The sequence below is a fragment of the Amphibalanus amphitrite genome, unplaced genomic scaffold (genome assembly GCF_019059575.1).
Source record: "Amphibalanus amphitrite isolate SeventyFive unplaced genomic scaffold, NRLGWU_Aamphi_draft 000602F_arrow, whole genome shotgun sequence".
Classification (NCBI taxonomy): Eukaryota; Metazoa; Arthropoda; class Thecostraca; order Balanomorpha; family Balanidae; genus Amphibalanus; species Amphibalanus amphitrite.
Genome location: NW_024882096.1, coordinates 21,287 through 42,618, shown reverse-complemented (window position 1 = coordinate 42,618; position 21,332 = coordinate 21,287). Strand labels below are relative to the sequence as shown.

General features: G+C 46.2%; 1 protein-coding gene across 1 annotated transcript; it reads left to right on the top strand.

Annotated features, from left to right (window-relative positions):
• Positions 1-11,440: 11,440 nt before the first annotated feature.
• LOC122394633 (apolipoprotein D-like) lies at positions 11,441-21,321 on the top strand. The gene is made up of 6 exons (XM_043391640.1): positions 11,441-11,552; positions 12,547-12,675; positions 17,346-17,562; positions 19,547-19,719; positions 20,190-20,312; positions 20,625-21,321. Exons 2-6 carry the CDS (start codon positions 12,556-12,558, stop codon positions 20,733-20,735), a joined length of 744 nt encoding a protein of 247 aa, XP_043247575.1. The 5' UTR covers positions 11,441-11,552; positions 12,547-12,555; the 3' UTR covers positions 20,736-21,321.
• Positions 21,322-21,332: the final 11 nt, after the last annotated feature.

The window sequence follows — 21,332 nt, the reverse complement described above, 5'->3', positions numbered from 1 at the left end:
GACCCCTCGCGCCGCGAGAGAAAGGGTCTCCGGGCCCGTGGGTCTTAGCCGGAGGTCAGCAAGGGTCTCTGGGCCCGCGGGCCCGCCTCCGGGTGCCGGGAGATGGAGTGAAGAAGTCGGATCATCATATGAGTGTGCGTATCGTTGTCGATCACTTGTACCAGGTTGTAGCGCGTTATCGTGAACTTGGAGCGGTGCATGGTGGATTCTGGAATAGGAAATCACGCAGAGGATTGATAGGAAATGCAGCCAGACGGAAGAAAGCATCCACTGTTCGCGACGAAAAATAATTTAGTTTTCACCAATGTCAAATTAAATACGGATAGGTAAACGAGGTGTGGACTTTTCACGAAAATTTAATAAGCTCAGCAAATAATTTAAAGATCGCACTGAAATTTATCAAAATTTGTCTTGGCAGCGTAAAAATGCAGTGTCAAAGAGGTCAGCTAAATTTTCAGACGCATTAGAAAAATAGCACGTGTTTGCGCTACATGCATACTAGCGCAGTCGGGTGCATACAGTTTACAAATGCATCGATATGAAGAGGGGTGTATCATGTATCATGGCTTCCACGATTTTGCTACGTGGCTTGACCGTACCTTAAAATGGGACATGGTAGACAAATAGGGTCCAGATTGATTCAAAATTCAGATGATTATGCTGCATAATTTTTTTCTGGCAATGCTAAAGCTGCCTGACGAAAAGTGCATTAGGGAAATAAACACTCACCCAGTCATTAGGCATATGTTATGATGTTACATAAATACGGCTTCACTTAAAAAAAAGATGAATTTTTTAACATTCACATAAAGAAAGGATGACATTTTACCACCTTAAACGCACCTGCTACGTGTGTTGCACATAAGCATGACTTTTAGTAACTTAATCATTTCTGACTATCTAACCTTGCGGGAAAGAAACCTGTCAAGGATCACGCATCATGCAGCGTTTGTGATTCATTATGTCGATCATGTTGCATGTACAGCTGTCGGGCAATATAAGCCTGCTGGCTTAACAGCATTAAAGGGACTATCCCACCTTTAACATGGGGTTTGAGTTGAGATAGCCAAGTTTGCGGCGAGGTTCAGAAACCCCTATCTATCTAGGTTGGAACCCCCGCGGCCTCTTGGTGTTGAAGAAATTCGTTCCCTTAATTTGAAAATGGGCCTTGTACAAGGCCCTATCTTCAACATGGAGCGACCGTTAGTGTGACGTCACCTCGTTTAGTCATTCTGATTTAAATGGGTTTGTCCAGTGGCGTAGACAGGGGGGGGCCATGGGGGCCATGGCCCCCCCTTTCCGCCCAGCCACCCAAATGGCGCCCCAATTAGCGCCGACTAGGCTGATGCCGTTTTACAGAGAGAACATGAATTAAAAAATGATGTGCAGGCAGGGATCGAACTCAATATCTCTTGTGGGGTGCCTGGACACCTAAATAATCTCCAGGGCACCCCCAAATACGACCTGAGCCCCCAAATGTTGAAGGGCGCCCCTCCGGAAACCAGAATATTCCGAACCCCCAGGGTCGATGGCGCCCCTGAAGAGCCGCTGGCACCCACCTAAACGGAACAGTCGCCCCATTAAAGCTTGATGGCGCCCCTCTAGAGCACCCGGCGCCCCTCTGAAGTTCACAGCTGCCCCAATCGACCCATCCAAGATCGATCCCTGAAACCACTGGCGCCCCTCTAAAGCACCCGCATTCTTCGCAAGATCACAGTCGCCCTATCAGAGATCAATAGCGCCCTCAAGAGCCACTAGCGCCCCACCCCCTTGAGACTTAAGTCGTCCCGCTTGAGACTAAAGTCGCCCCATTCAAGCCCAATGACGCCCCTCCAGAGCGTCCGGCGCGCTTCTGAAGATCACGCCCATCTAAACGAAGGTTACAGCTGCCCCATCTTAAGATCGATGGCAGCCCTCTGAAACCAATGGCGCCTTTCTAGACTACCCGTCACCCCTCTGAAAATCACATTCGCCCCATCCGAGACAACGCCCCTGGAGACTACAGTCGGCCCACCCAAGCTCAAGCCCCTCCAGAGCCTCCCTGCGGCGCCCTGCTGAAGGCAACAGTGGCCCCATCCATGCCCAATGGCGCCCCTCAACGCCGTTCTAAAGATCACAGTCGCCGCATCAATCCGAGGTCTATTGCGCCCCTCAAGAGCCACTGGCGCCCACCTGAACCGGGGCTTCAGTCGGCCCATCCTTGATCAATGGCGCCCCTCTGAAACCACTGATGCTCCTCTGAAAATCCCAGTCGGACCATCCGAGATCAATGGCGCCCCTCCAGAGCGTCCGACGCCCTACTGAAGGCAGCAGTGACCCCATCCAAGCATTGCACCCCTCTAGAGCACCCGGTGCCCTTCTGAAGATCACATTCGCCCTATCCGAGGTCGTTGACGCCCTCCAGTAGTTACTGAAGGGAAACTGAATTGGATACTTCGGTCGCCCCCCCCCCCGAAACCACTGACGCTAGGCAATTTTTTGACAATGGGGCTTTCTCATCGACACCAAGGGCCCTTTTCAAGATGCAGCAGCTAGGCGGCGCCGAGCTGGGCTTGGATGTGCCACCCTCGTTGCGATACCGCCCCTCAACGCGACGCTGCCCCTTCACCGTGCAATGCCACCCCTCAATGCAAGTGGCGGGGGACCATCAAAGCGTCCAAAACCGCAGCATCCAAAGTACGCAACATCCAAAACCGCAGCGTCCAAAGTACGCAACGTCCAAAATACGTCCAAAATCGGGTATATAGGGAGCATTCACAACGTCCAAAACCGAAACATCCAAAACCGCAACATCCAAAACGTATCATCCAAAAACGCAACATCCAAGGACGCATCATCCAAAGTACGCAACATCCAAAGTACGCAACATCCAAAGTACGCAACATCCAAAGTACGCAACATCCAAAACCGTTAGGTTAGGTTAGGTTAGGCTAGGTTGGGTTAGGTTAGGTTTCCTTATCACCGGTAGGCATAAATCAGTAGGTTAGGTTAGGTTAGGCTACGTTAGGTTAGGTTAGGTTAGGTTAGGTTAGGTTAGGTTAGGTTGGGTTTCCTTGTCCCCGGTAGGCAAAAATCAGTAGGTTAGGTTAGGTTAGGTTAGGTTAGGCATAAATCAGTAGGTTAGGTTAGGTTACGTTACGTTAGGTTAGGTTAGGTTAGGTTAGGTTAGGTTGGGTTTCCTTGTCCCCGGTAGGCAAAAATCAGTAGGTTAGGTTAGGTTAGGTTAGGTTAGGTTAGGTTAGGTTAGGTTAGGTTAGGTTAGGTTGGTTTTGGATGTTGCGTGCCTTGGATGTCGTGGTCTTGGACGTTGTAGTTTTGGAGGTTACGTACTTTGGATGTTGCGTCCTTGGATGTTGCGTTTTTTGGATGATACGTTTTTGGACGTTGCGGTTTTGGATGTTTTGGTTTTGGACTTTGTGAATGTCCCCTATAAACCCGATTTTGGACGTATTTTGGACGTTGCGTACTTTGGACGCTGCGGTTTTGGATGTTGCGTACCTTGGGTGCTGCGGTTTTGGACGCTTTGATACGGACCCGCAAGTGGCGCCCCTCAGCGCTGTGCCGCCCATTATTGCGATGCCGACAGCGCCTAGCAGTGGGGTGCCGCCCCCAGCGTAAGCGTTTTTTTATTGAACCTGCTGGGGGTGGTTGAACACCCACTTCTAACTCAGCTTGTGGGCCACGTCGAGACACGCAGTAGGCGACGTTCGAAAGAGCGTCAAAAACTATTCCTACATGCCGGGGTATGTCTTAAGCACAGCACGAGCCGGGCAGTAAAACTATGACCAAGAAACTGTCGGTGTCAAAATGCCATGTTATTTGATAGGCCGGGCAGGAAACAAAAGTTTACTGCCCGAGTTTACTGCCCAGGGCAATGACCTCTAAACTACAGTTTATCGCATTAGTCCAGAGGTATAATTGAGAGGGAATGTATAATTGACATCATTATTGCATGATATTTGCCGCGTAAAATGAAAAAACTAACATTTTTTGGTAAATATCTGCTCTGCTTATCAAGGGTTTTGAAATATTTTGTATTGGTTACAAAGCCGAAATTATGGTAAGATATAGGTACGCTTATTAATCGAAATCCGTTATCGCTTGTTGTCTTATCTTCGTTTGATATGTCCACTGATACCTTGGGCCTAAGTTAATGCGTTTTTATTTGGCAGTTGTAGTCCTTTCCTCGAAACAAATATGGAAAATATAATGTATTTAACGAACGTTTAGCCATAGGGAATATCAACAAAGTACGATTACATAAATGAAGCAAAGATTCTTACAAGAGCACTGGGAAAATTCACGTTTAATCACTAGGAATATTATACCTTCTTCTTGTTCTTATGTCGTGGCAAATCATTCAAGTATTATGTTCCTTGGATATCTAATTGTTGTGCCATTCTGAGTTGATATTTTCAGACGTGATTCTTTTTGAAGTAAGGTATTTTGATGCATTTTCTTCTATAAATTTCCTTTAAGGCTTTATCCACAGCAGTAGCGCAAACACTGTTAGGAAAATATGGACAAAACAATTGTATAAAAGTGTCACCAAAACCTGTCGAAACTAACCTAGCTATGCGGCATGTAGGAAAAATCTTACTGACCTCAGCCGTACGAAATTATTTGGAAACTCGGCTTGCAAAATTTGACTCCGGCCCTCGTGCTTCGCACTCGGGCCTACGTCAATTTTGCAAACCTCGTTTCCAAATAATTTCGTCGGCCCGGTCAGTAATATATATTACAAAACTACTTAGATCATTTTAAGGTTAGGTCGAACTGGTCGAAGGTCAGGTCACCAGCGACAACCGAAAATCAAATTTCGCCGATGTTGACATTTTTCGACAAAGGGGCGCATAAGTCAGGATTCAGAAAGAGATTGAACTACAGCGCCGCAGCAAAGCGCATATTCGATAGCTCTTTTTTATGCTCTCTCTTATTGATTATCTCAGATTTGACCTAAGGTAAACGTTTTAGCCTCAAAATATACGTTTTCGCGGAGGACGTTTATCTGTAATACCTTTTGGCTCAGACCTGCATGAGATTAGTTCAACCAGCATCGTGTTCTATTTTTCGAGACAGACGAGTCAAATGAACTAGAATTTGACATTAAAAGGGCATTTGAGAATTTGACCTAAGGTAAAGGTCATAACCTAACCGGTAAAGGTCATATTGCATATTAGTCGATCCATATTTTCGAGAAGGAAAATAATTATATAGGCTCTACCATATCTCTATCAAAAGTTATTGTCCAAAATCTACTGGAGACCTTTCATGACCTGAGATGACCTCAGTAACATAAAAGTGGTCACATCACGAATGACATTTACCGATTAAATGTGTCATATTTACCTGCATCCCGATGGTTGAGGTTGTTTTCGTTCAGAAGAAGAGCATTTCAATTGTCTCCCATTAATCCGCGCCGTGCTGGAGGGGGGGGGGTACGCCCCCTTAGGTTTTTTTCTCGCGAACATCTAAAAAACGCGCTGTCTTTGGTACACCTGTTCATACATCTTTTCTACACAGCTTGTTAAATTTCAGATGAGGGTCGTTCAAGGTCAGGTCACTAGGGCACGTCAAGTGACCTTACCTAAAAAAAAAGTTAAAAGACCCGCTATAGCTACACCGACTGAACGATCACTTTTGAAACTTTTAGAGATTGATAAGACTAACAATATGCATAAAATGCTCATCTCGGACTTTTTATTTCTGTGACCTAAGGTCAGGTCAATTTTGGGACCTCAAGTCAGTGGGAGAAAAGTGAAATGCGCCTCTTTTGGATGAATGTCGTTTAAAACCCCCTTAAACATCGGTTCATAGGTAAACATAGCACACTGAATCGTAAAAATGCACATGTGTCCTTTTATGTGCCCTTGAGGTCATCTCAGGTCATAAACGGTCACCTATTTTATCACCATAAACGGTTTTTTGGCTTCAACTTTTGATAGATACGTGCTAGAGCGGTGAAAACACGTCAGATGTGGTCAGCTCGACGATGCGGATCGACTGATCTGCAGAATGACCCTTTCCGGTCAGGTCATGACGTTGACCTGCGGTCAAATTTTTAAAATAACCTTTCAAGGTCAACGTATAGTTCATTCGACGCGTCTCGACGAGAGGAACACGAGGCAGGCAAAATAAATATCGTCACTGTCTTGAACCAAATGTTATTGCAGAAAAACGCTTTTCATAAAAACTGCTATTTTTGGAATTTTTGCCCTCTGGAGGCTAAACCATTGACCTGAGATTAAATCCGAGAGCAATATTCAGAAAATCCTGTAAAAGGGCTATCCAATGCGCTTTTCCGCGGCGCTGTAGCTCTATTGGTTCCCGAGTTAGCCGTTGGCAGTTTCCAAAATTGTTGAAATGGACTAAATTTTACCTTTGATGACCTCTGGTGGCCTGACCTTTGACCTGACCTAAAATTGAAACGAAGTCTTTCCGTCATTATTTTTGACGCTCTTTCGATGATCTGCCGGTCTCGATCGGTAGATCGCTCTTCGTGGATGATTTTGCCATTTGGTTTGCCGCTTCAAGCGCTCGGCATATGGCCAGACAGCTGCAGCTTGCAGTGACGCGGTTGGAGAGATGGAGTCGTGACAACGGTCTTCGTTTTTCAACAACGAAGACCGTCGCTATGCACTTTTGCCGCCGCCGCTGCGGCGACCTTCCCTTGGGAATCCAGCTCTATGGACAGGTGATTCCTACTCGTCCGGTGGCGAAGTTTCTTGGGATCTTTTTTGACAGTCGTTTAACGTATAAAGAACATTTTAGAACGCTTCGGGAACGATGTTTTAAATCCCTGAACGTTTTAAAATGTGTCGCCCGCACATCTTATGGTGCGGACCGCAGGACCCTTCTTCTTCTATATCGATCTATTATACGATCGAAGCTAGATTACGCTTCTTTTGTCTACGATTCAGCGAGTGAATCTAGCAAGAGGGTCCTGAATACAGTCCATCATGCAGCACTCCGAGTAGCCACCGGAGCATTCCGCACCTCGCCCAGGAGCAGCATTCTTGCTGAGGCGCATGAACCGCCACTTTCACTCCGCCGTCAGATGTTGGGTATGCGGTACGCGCTGAAACTGCGCCAATTTCCTATGCACCCGACGTACCCATACGTTTTTTCACGGCATGCCACCCGATGTAACGGAAGGTTACGACCCTCGTTCGGAGTGCGCATGAAAGAACTGTTTTCAATAGCTGACATAGCATTGCGTAACGTTCGTCGTACCTGGGCTGCGCCCCCTCCACCGTGGAAAAGTGTCAGTCCACAGGTGGATCTTTCGCTTTCTGCAGTTCCAAAGGGCAAGTTGCTGCCTGCAGAGGCACGAGTCCGAGCCTTGGAACACCTTGCCTCTTACGATGGTTTTATTCCTGTATTCACAGACGGCTCTAAAACACCTGAGGGAGCGGGCTGTTCTTTCGTCGCTGGCGACGATACCCGTTCATTTTCGTTGCCATCTTTTGCCTCGGTGTTTTCATCGGAACTTGTTGCCATCGAGAAGGCTTTGTGTTTTATTGAGGTATCGGACGGACCTTTTTACTTGATTTTATCGGACTCCCTAAGCAGCCTGTTGGCCCTACGGAGTTTTAATCCAGCCGACCCGATCGTTCAAGACATTTTAGCTCGGCTTCAGTCAGTAGAACAATCGGGTAAATCTGTTCAGTTCTGCTGGATTCCCAGTCACGTTGGCGTTCATGGCAATGAGCTGGCAGACGCGGCTGCAAGGCGTGCTGCTGCAGCACCCTGCACTCGTCGGTTGCCATTGCCGGCGCGTGATTTTTACCCTGCTGTACGATCTTTTATTCTAACGGAGTGGCAGGCAGAGTGGCGCCTGCGTGGAGGCAGGAAGCTCCGAGAGGTGAAGCCGACTCTGGAGCATTGGAGGTCTTGCTCGCAAGACAACAGGTCAAACGAAGTGATTTTATGCAGGCTCCGCATCGGTCATACGTATGCGACGCATGGCCACCTTCTCCGCGGAGATGAGCAGCCCGTTTGCGGCGGGTGCGCCGTGCCTCTCACCGTCGCCCACGTGCTTTTATCTTGTCGACGCTTGGAACCGGACCGGACTCGCTACCTGGGCCGCATCGCTCCGGATATCACCGTCCGCCACTTGCTGGGTGACGAGTCACCCTGGGTTTTATCTGGCAACATCTTTTCCTTTATCCGTTCAATCAAATTCCAAGTAATCTACTCGATCTGATACCAAACCAACTAGTCCATACGTCTATTCTAATCTAGTCCTTACGCCTAGTCAGCTGTCTTTGACGATACGCTTGGAGTATTTTACCCTTCTTTGCTCTTTTTAACCAGCTTTTAGGCTTTTTTAAGCCTTTTATTACGTCGGTTTTCTTGTGACACACTTGCTTTACTTGTATATAGTTATGGGCGCAAAATGACCTTGTAGTCGGCGCGCCCTTAAGCCCCAATAAACAAACAAACGACGCTCTTTCGATTTCTCCTTACCGCGTGTCGCTACGTGGCCCAGGAGCCGAGTAAGAGGGGGGACGTGAAAACACCCCCCCCCCCCCCAGCACGACACGGAAAGCACAGGCCACCAGCACGGCGCGGGTTAACTTATAGGTAATCGGTAACTTATAGGTACTTATAGAGAGGTCGCAAAATTGACCTGGCCCTCAATGAAGATATTTGGTCTGGGGATTACGCAAGGCGAATGTTCGGTGAGATCAGCAGGTTTTTATGGCACTTATTCAAAGTCGACCATGCACACTCACATCATCAAAAGTCGTCTTCTTTATATACTACGCCGGCCGAGGACATTCTTAACCTTCGTGCCACTATATGGGACAGTCTCACGCCTCACCCATCTGGCACTCATGCAGTCATGAGTGTCTGAGATTCTAAGCACGGCCACCCCGGTCGACCAGAGGCTGCAGTCCACAGGTCACTTTGGTTCAGTGAGTGAACCTGTATGTTTTTTTTTTTGCAAAGAATAAAGATTGTGCCAATCGATCAACGGATATTTTACCGTTTCGAATTCGAATGGGTGTGTATTTTGAGAATAACATGTCCTTAGCCTGAGCTCGTTTCCTATATCGTGCTAAATATGCATAAAGATTTTTTATCGCTTTTGATAAAAAACACTGAGCTGCAAATTGCAATAATTGGATTTTATGAAAAATCAGCGAAACCTGGTTCTGATACTCGTGCCGGTTCCGTAGTAACACCTAGTAAATCACGCATGAATATATGACGTTACATTTTAGACTGACCCCCTGTCACTAGCTCACTATGGCGCCCCTCTCAAGGGAAAAAGTCGCCCCCTCGGGCACCATGGCCCCCCCTTTCGCTGATTTCTGGCTACGCCACTGGGTTTGTCCGTTGAAAAATCGCTTAAAACTTGGTCTGAACTTTGTTGTGGTGCCTACAGAGTAAAAAGAATCAGCTTTATGACAGTAATGTGGCCTGGGGAAGGAGGTAATTTTGGGCTGTGACGTCACATATTTGAAAGTTTGTGTTTGGAATATGGGAAGCCTAAGATGTTTAATGAAAAATAAATGCCAGAACCGTGTTCCTGGTCATCCAATCTATAAAGTCGGGCACAATTTAACTGGTTTTAACAACATTTTAGAAGGTGGGATAGTCCCTTTAATGAAATGAATTAAATGTACCGGAGCACGTTGCATAACGCGCGATATTACCATATAATAAAACGTGTTATTTCAAAGCTAAACCCCATATATGTGAACATAATTATAAAACATAATGTAAAAGGTACCAATGTGCCGATTTGTTTGGTAGGTGACCCATTATTCATCAGCCCGGATGGCATGTCACTTCTTATGTCGTTTTCCTGTATTGTGTTCGATTTATCCGATAGACCCACCAAGCGACATGATCAAGTGTCATCATGATAAATGAATTTTGTTCAAGGATGTTAATCAACGATGCTCATCGTTAGCAAGGATGTTCATCGTTTCGATTACACTGTTCTATGAAGTTACCTATTTTCGGACAATAATGCTGAGTGAATTCCATCTTCCCTGCCAATTTTTCGTCGAGACCGTTAAAATTTTAAAAATTAACATGTGTCCATTTATCGAAGTAAGGGTTAAACTATATCGGGCATAAAGAACTGAAGGTTGATGTTTGGTTGTTTAGAGGTATGCAACAACACGCAGAACAAAGATAGCATGATGCTACATCATCGATAGAAAAGTTAATGACTTGAGAACTTTTGGAATGAAGCCAGTTGAGTTTCTGTGATGATAGATGGATTTGATGGGATAGAAAATTATAAACAAGGACCAAGCTGATCTGATATAAGTAGTTGATCTATAGATCTAAACGTTCGGGAGTTGCACGAAATGTGACAAGTTTCGATCCATTGGGAAGGAGACAGCATAGACTAGACGGACAAGCAGAGGAATTTTACACTTCATGCATCCCCTAAAAAACATCGGAGATTATCACTCTTCAGCTTTGCCAGAACAAGAACGGAATGAGCGACCGTGGCGACCCGAAATCGTAATCCGCAGCAATCAGCGGCTGTAATCCGTGGCTAGGGGGTCCTAAGTCGCAGTGGTACGAATCCTAAGCTGATTAGAACCCCGAGGATGATTGTAACATCTCTACACACTGACCCGAATGTAGCGATGTTGTTAATGGTAAACCAAGGTTCTTGGGCCTCCTGTTTTGATCGCGATTCTAGGGAAAGCAGTGTAGTATTTTGTTTCGGTAGCTGGTAGAGTTATGTTGATGTGGCAACTTATCCTTGGAGTCAGCCTACCTCTATGCCTTCACGAAGAATACGACACTAGTTACGGCATACGAAAAAGTTGTCTAAATTTGCTTGGGAGAGAAAACACACGTTTACCTCACTTCTAATTAATGAATGAATCTTACTATCAGGAAATGTTGCCCAGCGTGAAACTCTATACCCAACAGGCACGAATATTTACCTGTCGTTCGCTCATTATCACTCGATCATGGCTGCTAAATTCCTCCGCTTCATTAGGACATTTTGCATGACCTTTCCGGCCGTCCGCCCGCTATCTCCCGAAAAATGACACCAGCGTGCCGCCTCGTGCCCGTTGTGCTGGTGTTCTCTCCTTCCGGCCAGGTGACTCGCAGTGACCCATTTACCATCCCGCCCCCGCCCTCTCTCCCTCTCCCCCTCACAGCCTCTGCCCAGCCGGTCAACTCACCGTCGCGCCGGACCGGTATACGGTGACTAAGAACGCCTCAGCCGCCGGCCACAGGGTAGCGAGAAAGCCACTGACCAGTTTGCAGTCAAACCCGGCTTGAAGACCGTGTGACGTGCCCAAAGCCATAGTAGGACCATCCGTAGAGAAAGGCTGACCAGTGGACATTTCACCGGGTTCGGGGAATCCGCTGTGACCAAAGCCACAGCGCGGTTGTGGTGCGTTGGATGGGACGTCAGAAACCGGTGAGTTGTGTTTGAGTTGTATACGTGAGTTGCAGAGTGGGGCACCTCAGTTACGGTGGGACAGTTGGGAGCGGAGGACCGGTACCGCGGGAGATAGAAGTCGGACGGGACGCGATTTAGCGGGACATCTGCACGAGAGGTCAGTGACTCAATTCATGGTGTTAATTAATTCATGGATTTATTAAATTATCGTTGTTTATTTATAGGTGTATTTGGTTTGTTTGTTAATGTTCGTGGCACGGCAGATAACACAACATGTAGCATTGGAAGGTGTCAGGTGTGGCTAATTCATATTTTGTTTTTAAAAAATGTATAAAATAATGAAGACACGGCGCACCCGGAAAATAGTACCTAGACCCCCGCGATTCCCATCGGAAATCGACTCGTAAAATATGCGCCGTTTCATAACGGATTCTGTCCGCTGTGATGTACGAACCAGTTTGCTCGGTATGGCAGCACCTGTCTTCAATTACATTTTATATCAATCATCTCAACTCTCAATAATCGTCAGCCGAAATTCCGGAGGTCATTGACTTGATAGCACCAAATGACAGCCCATGCAACAGCGATCTAACGGAACTATCCGGCATTTACGACTCCAAACGGCATTCTGCCCGAGTCGGAAGTAATCTCGTCTCGTTGGACCGGTCAGGACTACCGGTTCCGTGAGTCTCTGGGAAACCTGTGGTTGAAACCGAGCGACCGCAAAGTTCGCTCATTTACTGCTACTCGTAATGTCATAGTTACCCATATTCGGTGACCATCATTTGAATTCCGATGGTCGTGAAAGGTTGAACAATCTGGCTCTTGGGTAAACCCCTAACTATTTTGGTTTTTGCTGTATTTGGTTTTGCTGATCGATATTGGAATTAATATGCGTTCGGAATAGGTACACAATTCTGAGGTTTTGTGACGGACAATTCGACGTGATAAACTCTGCACTTTGATCTCTATTTCCATCGCTTGTCTCATATTATGGCCTGCTGTCCTGACGATGCCTCGGTCAAACTTGCCACCAAGCTCATAACTCGGTCATGAGGTTGGTTACGTACGAGTATAATGCGCCTTAACCTACCTTCATTACTCCACACATGGAGTTACCTGGTGACCTGACCTTTATTTCCTTCGCACAGAGGATCAGAATGGCGGCACTTCTGCTGTTGGTATGTTCGCTGACGGCTTCGCTGGTCGGAGCTCATGTCAACCACCGGGGAACATGCAAACCTCTCAACTCGACCATGGAAAACTTCGAGCCGGACAGGGTAAGTAACAATAAATTCGAGTCGGAAATGGTTCGGAAATATTTCGCACCGCGATAAGATGTCCGTATGAATAATTTAATCCGCAGAGGGCATGGCTGAACCTTCTCTATTGTCAGCTTGTTTTAACTATTGGGAACCGTAGATATAGTATGTGGTAACGTGTTGGGACATAGATTTCTCGAGTCGGACAATCGATAAATCACGCAAGAAAATACAACCGGATAGAGGACTAGAGTGTGTATCTTTTCTTAGCAATGTCAATACTTTAGCAAGAAGGCGAAACCACTGAGACGGTCCGATAAATGCTGGGTACATGCAGCAGCGGGCTACCTCATGCTTCAATTGTTACCTTCAATGACAATACGTTAGGAACTATAATCTTGATATGTCCGGTTATAACCATACGGCGCCAATACCAGGTGGCTCCATTCTGTGGTCGACCTCACCTCAGTGCGAATTTCCCGGTTCTTACACTGCTGTCTGTCTCCGATGCAAATTAATCGGCCAACATTACGGAACGTTCCCTAAAAAGGCTGCCTAATGCCAATATTTACCCGTTCAAAACAAATCAATGGCCAGGTTTTGCAGGATAATTAGCGGGATGTTGGCGTGACCTGTTGTGATTTTTGGAACTGAACACCCGGTATGCGCGACAGACACATGTGCAGTTTTACTTGGTTTATTTGGGTTTATGATTGCCTTATAAATCATTATTTAATTATTTTCCTCGTGATTATGGGTGCTAAACCATTGTACTTAATCTGAGGTGACTGACCTTAATTTATGGATGCAGGATGAAACCGAAAGGGACAATTAAAGTCTCTTCATTAAACCGTTAAATGAAACATTCTAACAAGACCAATTGGCGAGGTGCTGCGCATAATGCGTGAACTTCTATTTTGCTTCGCCAACGCTCTGCCCGAACAGGTATAAATGAGTGCGGTTGACTGCTTGTTAGAATATTCACATAAATTAGCTCCCGATAACAAGCACCCCAAATTTATATCATCTGTCTATATGCAAAAAGAGCTGTTAAAAAAGGTTCTAGGAAAACAAGCACATCTTTAACAACCAAGGGAATGTTTTCTGACCTCTCTAGACTATGAAAAACGCACCTTCACCGAATTACGCCCCGCCTCCACCCATTCCACGAAGAACGACCCTTCACCACAAAACCCCACCTTTCACCCTATCCAAACCGGAGGTGCGTCACCCTCCCTCTGCCCCGACTCATCCCCTCTCCGTCCGTCACTCACCGAGTGAGAGTGGTCACTCTGCGAAACTCAGAGTGGTTACTCGGAATCCCTTTCACTACGTCCGAGACACAGAAGACGACGAAAGGTGAATCAACAAAAACCGGGATCCTCGTCCCCACCCACTCCCTGTTGTGAAACGGCCAACATACGCCGCAAGTGTCCCAGATAGCATGCAAGGATAGCAGAGATTATTTGAATGGATTATGGCTATAAGCGAGGATTATAAAGATGGTTGCAGTAAAAATGAACAGGTTTATTATATAAGATATTTTTAGACCGACGGATAAGGCAGGTGATGTTGCATGCTTAGAAAATCCGACGACCGTTTACCTCAAGTGCGTGAAATTTTTATATTCACTTGCAAGACGATGTAAGACGATGATTCACAAATTCGCAGAAACGTTACCATAGATATTTCGATTATAATGCATACCTCTGGCCTCTGGGACATGTAAGTATGCTAACATGTCGCTCTATAAAGTACTTTATCCATATTTAAAGTACTTTCACATCGAGTCTTTTTTTATCCGATGATCTATTAGTATAACCGCCAACTCTATCAGTTCGCCTATTGTTGTGAATATCAAACCATATCAAACCCATCTCTCCGCCTTGCAATGCCGGTCAATCAACTCCTCAGCTCAGGGATAGGAGGGGGGGGGGGGGGTAGACGGACCTGACCGGTAACGACCTACACAGCGGGCGAGACCCGGATTGAAAAACCGGAAAATATCACGCGCCAGTCCGCGTGACGGCGCGACTACACTGTGTCGTCTCTGTCTCCTCATTAGCGTGAGTTCCATCAAAATCGACCTTCAACTTCAAGTGGATTTTTACGTTATTTTTTATAATTATTTTCATGCGCCAAAGCACAACCCGCCAAAAAGGCAAAAATGATGCTTCTTCGGTCATATAAGGGAAAATTAATGACAATTTGACAAGCTGTCACAACAGGATGCTTGTTTGTATTAAAAATAATAAATTTTCAACACCTTACCAACTATCTGATAAGCGCAAACGATATAGGGCATGCATGTCACACGTGCAATGCTTTTCAGATTTGGCCGAGGTAAATACCTACAAATTAAATTATAATTAAACCCAATGCTGTTGTGCAGCGTGCCGATATCCTCTGTCATGTAGCAGCACGCTACAAATTCCAGCACTTGTCATTGATTCGGAAACATGCTCCTTCAGCAGATTGTTTGACAGTTGACATTGGAACAATTATTGAATGTAAGATGATATGATGTGATTGTGCTACCCCTTTCGTTTCGTTGGAATTTAGGTACACGGTGTTTAGTTGCTCGCATTGTTTCCGATAAACTTCCAAGTTCCAAACAACGTCGATAAATGGTTAACGGTTCTGGGCATAGGCATTACGGTGAAACAACCAAGAGCGTAGTTAGATATCAGCGATCATTGATTACCTACTGATCATTCTTCATCTGCAATGTCCTTTTCGCCATCTCTCATTTCCCTCTCTGTGTGTCTGCTTCTCTTTCCTTACCCCTCTCTCTCTCTCTCTCTCTCTCTCTCTCTCTCTCTCTCTCCTCATCAACTCCTTTCACAGCACGCTCTCCTGTAACTCATACTCACCCACCTTTTATAAAGTGACACACATATTGTGTCCCGCCTTAGCACAGCAAGATGCCAATGCCTGCCGGACAGACTGCAGTGCCACCGGCTCTAGGCACCAGTCACCGGCACCGACCTCACTTATTTGCGATCCTATCACCAAGTGACGCGACCCCTCGTGTAGGGTAAGGGCGGGTAAGAGTACGCGGGCGATAAGAGTACGCATCAGCTGTTTCGGTTGCTTAGCAACGCGGGTTTGTCGAGTTCATGAAGTGACATGAAGCCGCCAGTGCGTGCATGTCACCAACGGAACGTGGGCGTTGAGCGGCGACGCTGTTGAGTTTAAGGCGATGAATATTATTTTCGAGCGTTATGATATTATTATGATATGGTACAATAATTTTGATACTTGGCAGTTGAGATAAGGTACATTTCCGTGATTGTTGTGGGAAACTTATGAGGTTATCTGGGGAAATACTGTACAGTGCAATATTCTGTTTGCGAAGTTTTGCACAACGTTTTGGGGTTGTTTGGTGCGCGAATTGCTTGTACGGTAAGAGGACGCACTGTTCAGGAGGGTAAGAGTACGCAGAATTATACATTAAATCGAATATACAGAAATATAGAATTATTAATCTATCGCTCAATGACGATTGTTTTGTAGGTATATCATCAATGGAGCACTGTGATGTAGATGCGTACCCGAAATTCTTCCAAATACGAGTTATTCTCCTTTGTAATTGTGCATTTTTTAAAGAAACACACGACATGATTATTTCCTGATTTATAGACTTGAATGATTTATTTTATGTTTTTCTTTTTGGATACTAGAATTAACTTAAATGCCTTCTGAGTTTGAAGTTAAGCATTTGGACAGTGCAAGCTGCATAGGTGTGTGTTCATATGCTTGCGTACTCCACCCGCCTGGCGTGCGTACTCTTACACACCCCATATGGTAAGAGTACGCAAGTGCAACGGTTCAGAAAATGTCAGTTTTAGACCACTTCCATTTACGCTGAAGGATCGTTGCCCCATGGGTTGATGGCTAATTCAATGATCTTTAATATTCCCTATTTGCGATTTCTTTCCTTCAAATATTAAACAAATGAGAGCAAGAAATCCACTAAGTGCGTACTCTTATACGACTTCACCCTATGTGATCGTACCGTAATGTGCGGAGACCGTACGGGAGTCGTCAGCGCTGATCACATCGACTTTCACCATGCCGGCTGGTCGGGTGCAGCTACGGCCTGACCCGAAAACTATCCGACAATGCTGCCTAACCTCGGTGACATCCTGCCAATACCGCACTGAGCCGGAACCGACTGCAATACCGTTCGCAACATCTCCGCGATTTTAATTGAAAGACATCGTAATGAAAATACTTCAAATGACAACGGAAAATTAAGTGCGAAATGTTTCGTAGGTTTCATAACAAACGTTTAAATTTGCTAACAGGTCCAGCTACTGAAGATTAATAAAGAGTAAAATAAAGAATAATCGAAAATAAATAGTAAAAAAGCAGAAAGATAAAATGTAGAAGAAAATTAAACAAAGCAACAAACAAAGCAACAATTTTGATTCACGAATCGTAACCGGTAAACAGACTTATTCCCTGTCCTTCTCCCCCCCCCCTCACACACACACACTCTTGTCCCAAGTTGACAACCTTCCATCACCGTCCAATCTGCACACTCCATAGGTCGTCAGCGCTCATAGTCATCGTCTAACTCATCCTCTCCCTCCCCGTTTAACTTCCCAACTAACCGCTCCGTTTTCCTCTCTCTCTACCTCCCTCGACTCCCTCGACTGACCCCCTCCCCTCTTCTCTTTCAGTTTGTCGGGGAGTGGTTTGTTCTGAGCGCGTTCGACCCGGACGCCTCGTGCCTGCGCTTCAACTACACCTCGTGCGGCGCCGGATGTCTGCACGTGCAGGAGCAGAAGCAGCTCAGTCTCATCAGCACGTTCGGTGTGTCGAACGTGTACCGGGCCGCTGGACTGCTGCGGTTCGACATCGACCAGCCCGCCAGGATGGTGGCCACCTTCAACGACAGTGAGTAATTAAGTTTAATTGAGTTTCTAATGTCTAGTGAGTGTATATATGCAGAGGAGAATGAGCAACAAATAATTAGAATTTTTAGGATAATTAGAACCGTTTCCATCGATCATGGTTATTTTATATTTTAGATCTAAATAATTTTCTTACTTATTGCCTCTGGTAAATTGGCACAGTGAAGAAACAAATGACACGGGCGGAAGCAAGCCTGGAAAAACGGTCGAACTCGAGGGAGCCTCGTGAATATTTCGTTTTTTTTAGGACGCTTTGGAACCATTCTCTTCTCCTTTCAATTTTCTTAAATTTAGCTCGATTGTTTGAATGAAAGAATTGACATATTTTATCAGTCAATACCATAGACTCAGAGCGAAACAGGTCATCGTAACGCCGACAGGTCATTCGCTGCCTCACCTCCACCCCCCCCCCCCTCCCCTACTAACGTGCCAGGTGCTCTCTGGACTCTGACGGGGCCACCCGCTGCGTCTTCAGCTGAGGGCTGATGACATGACAGGTCATGTGACCCCCAGCGGGTGGTTTCACCTGTCACCCTCCCCTCCCCTGTGACCATTTGTTGTCGTTGCACCCTAGGCAGTTCAAAAGCCGGATGCGACGTAATTAATTCAGTTACCAGGAGCATACAGTATTTCCACACCTCATAAGCCACAGACCACCATGCCGACTGGAATTGTGCAGGCTGTGTCGATAGCACGCAAATTTTCCGTGTGTGCCGTGAAAGAGAGCACAATAATAGGCTCTGCTATTTGATAACGCATGTGTTAAGCGGTACCTACAGCCTACCATTCCAGTCAACTAGTGGCCTGAACTGTGCGCGACAAAACACATTATGTAAACACTAAACCAACATTTTACCGTTTTAATTTGCAGTGAATCCTACGGCGAACAGACCAGTCAAGACGTATCAATTCCACGACTACGCCTTTTTACGATCACGTTATTTCACGATCACGCTATCGTCTGACGGCGACAAACCTATGTCTAGAGGCTTACAAAACAGTGTTTCACGTTGACAACAACGGCTTAGCTACAAACGAATGCGACAAAAATGTTAACAAGATGCCACACCGGTCTATCGTCAAGATCCTGATGTTTTTGAACATACCCTTACCTAACATGCGAGCTAGTATGCCAAAACAAGAGTTACTGGTTACGTGCAATGTGACATTTAGCATAACCAAGGACCTCGATTTGCGGCAGGAAAATCAACCATTTGAACTCTCGGTTAAATAATTAAGAAAACTGATACGGCGTTCCCCACGAAAGCCGAGTAAATATGTGACCTTGTCACAGGAAGGTCCGGCTAGTAGGCCCCGAACCATAGGAGCACCAATTTGAACAAACATTAGTAAAGGATGGCATGTCTTTGATCTTTCCTTGGGATATGCTCACAACTGAGGCACCCACTGTTTCATAGGTATGCTCCGAATGTTTGAGAGCACGCGATATTCCGTAGATCAAACGGAGGCCGTTGCTTAAATGCTTAGGAATACACGATAAAATAACACGGAATGAGGAATTTCAGTACGTGCCGAAGCCCCAGGCTTCATCCAGCGGTAAGTTAGAATTCAGGGTTGAAGAAACGAATCACTTTGGAAACTGAACCGTCTTCTTTTCATCCAATGAGCGTGACCAGTGGAGAAGTCTCCATAGGGGATGGCCCCTCGGGTGACCGCTTGAATGGTCACTGAGTGGTCACTGCACTGAGTGGTTCAAACCAGTGCATGTAGGTATGTCAACCAGACGCTATCGGCCGGTGCGGCGCACCAGCCGGTGGTTGACTCAGTCTCACGTCTTCCCTCGTCTCTAATAACAAGACCTCTTCCCTGGAAATCATTTGGGCGGAAGAACCTAAGCACCAGAAACAAACGACAATTTTGCGTTCTCTATAGCAGTCAGCAGAAAGCTCCAGGCTCGTTAAAAGATGTCCCGGCCCGACTAACATTTTCCACCCCTGTGACCTCAGACCAGCGTGTGGCCGAGTACGCCGTTCTCGACACGGACTACGACTCGTTCGCGGCCGTCTACACATGTGAGAACATCACGGTGGGGGCGCTGTCCCTCTACCACCGGCGGGATGTGTACTTCCTCAGCAGGAAACAGAACAGCTCGGCCATCGCACTGTCTCAGGTGGAACGGGTGAGTCGGAGGGGAGAGAGGGAGAGAGAGAGAGAGAGAGAGAGAGAGAGAGAGAGAGAGAGAGAGAGAGGCGGAGAGGGAGAGAGAGAGAGAGGCGGAGAGAGAGAGAGAGAGGGGGGGGGGGCGAGAGGGAAGGGAGACGATAAAATGCTATGGATGAGTCAGGTAAATACCAATGGTCGTCTACTTACTAGTCTGCTATAACAAGAAGTGTTGAGATGCCAATTTTCATATTATAAGAAAATTTCTTCTCAATTTGACGCAAGCCTTTGCATTTTTTTATATACATGGCACATGGCCTATAAGTTAAACGGACATGTTAATCTGTCAATCGTCGGTTCCTCAATCATGCTCAAAATATAGCGTTAAGTCATCAAATTAGCATCATCACAGGCCACGAATTTTCGAAAATTGCATATGGCTACGCCCTGACCTGGTATGACCTCACCCTGACCCGCATTTGACCTCAGGTGAGCTCGATGCTGATTGCCAACCAGATTGAGAATGAGTTCGAGCCGGTGGTGCACGAGCGGTGTCTGAGCGCCGACCAGGCTCTGCTCGACCTCGACACCAACCGGGGCATCGTCGAGAGGGTGAGTTACAAGAGGGGGACGGCGGTAGGAGAGGAACGTCAGTGGGTGAACGAGTGTTACGATAAACTTGTGGATCTGCATTTAGCAAGCGGTGTTCGTACTCGAACCAATTATGTAAAAATGAACGCTGTCAAAGTCAATCAATAATAATGTACGCCAGTAAGGCCAACTTGATTACGGGCGAAATGTGCTTACTTCGAGTTTACATATTAATCGGTCATTCGAGTATTCGCTCTTAGGGCAAATTCCTTTGAGGCCTGCGCGTCCTCTATAAGCAGTATCGTAACGACTAGTTCTATTTTCTGTCGCCAGGTGCAAGGAATGGTCGCCGACGCCTCGAATGCCATCACCGGCGGTCTCAACTCCCTAGCCTCGGCAATCTCGGGAGTTTTCTCCGGATTCAGACGCAGAACCCGACTGTAACTGCGCTGCACGTGCCAAAAATCAGCCAAGGAACTCACCGGCATTAGGGATCATCGTTCCATATGAAGGATTGTGTGATGTGTCGAAACATCGCGATGAGCGTCAATCAAAAGATTGACCCAAGAGGATCTTGGACGTCGTTTTTTATCTTTTAAAGGCGTGCAGAAGTCACTGTTCATTAGGTATGCAAGATAGATGCTTATAGACATATACTACACCATCAAGTCCGAACTGATGGAATTTCGCAGGTACTGTTAGGAATGACATGACGGACCCATCGGACTAACAAAAACGTTAATGAGCGCTGGAGTGCGCCGTTTTACAATGTCCCGACCGCTTATGGCATCGAGATTACCATTGCATGTACACTGCGCTGTGACCCGTCTGTCAACTAGACAATGTTTGTTTGCTATGTAGATAGCGGGAGCATTTCTATCATATGTTTAACGCTTTCATTGGTGAAAAGGTAGAATAGACACGACTTTTAGAAGTATTGCTAACCTGTTGATATTTATAATTGTTGAAGAGAAATAACGGAAGACTGTTTCTGATTTGTGAACTTCTTACGAGAATACACATAAAACATAAGTGAGTGTT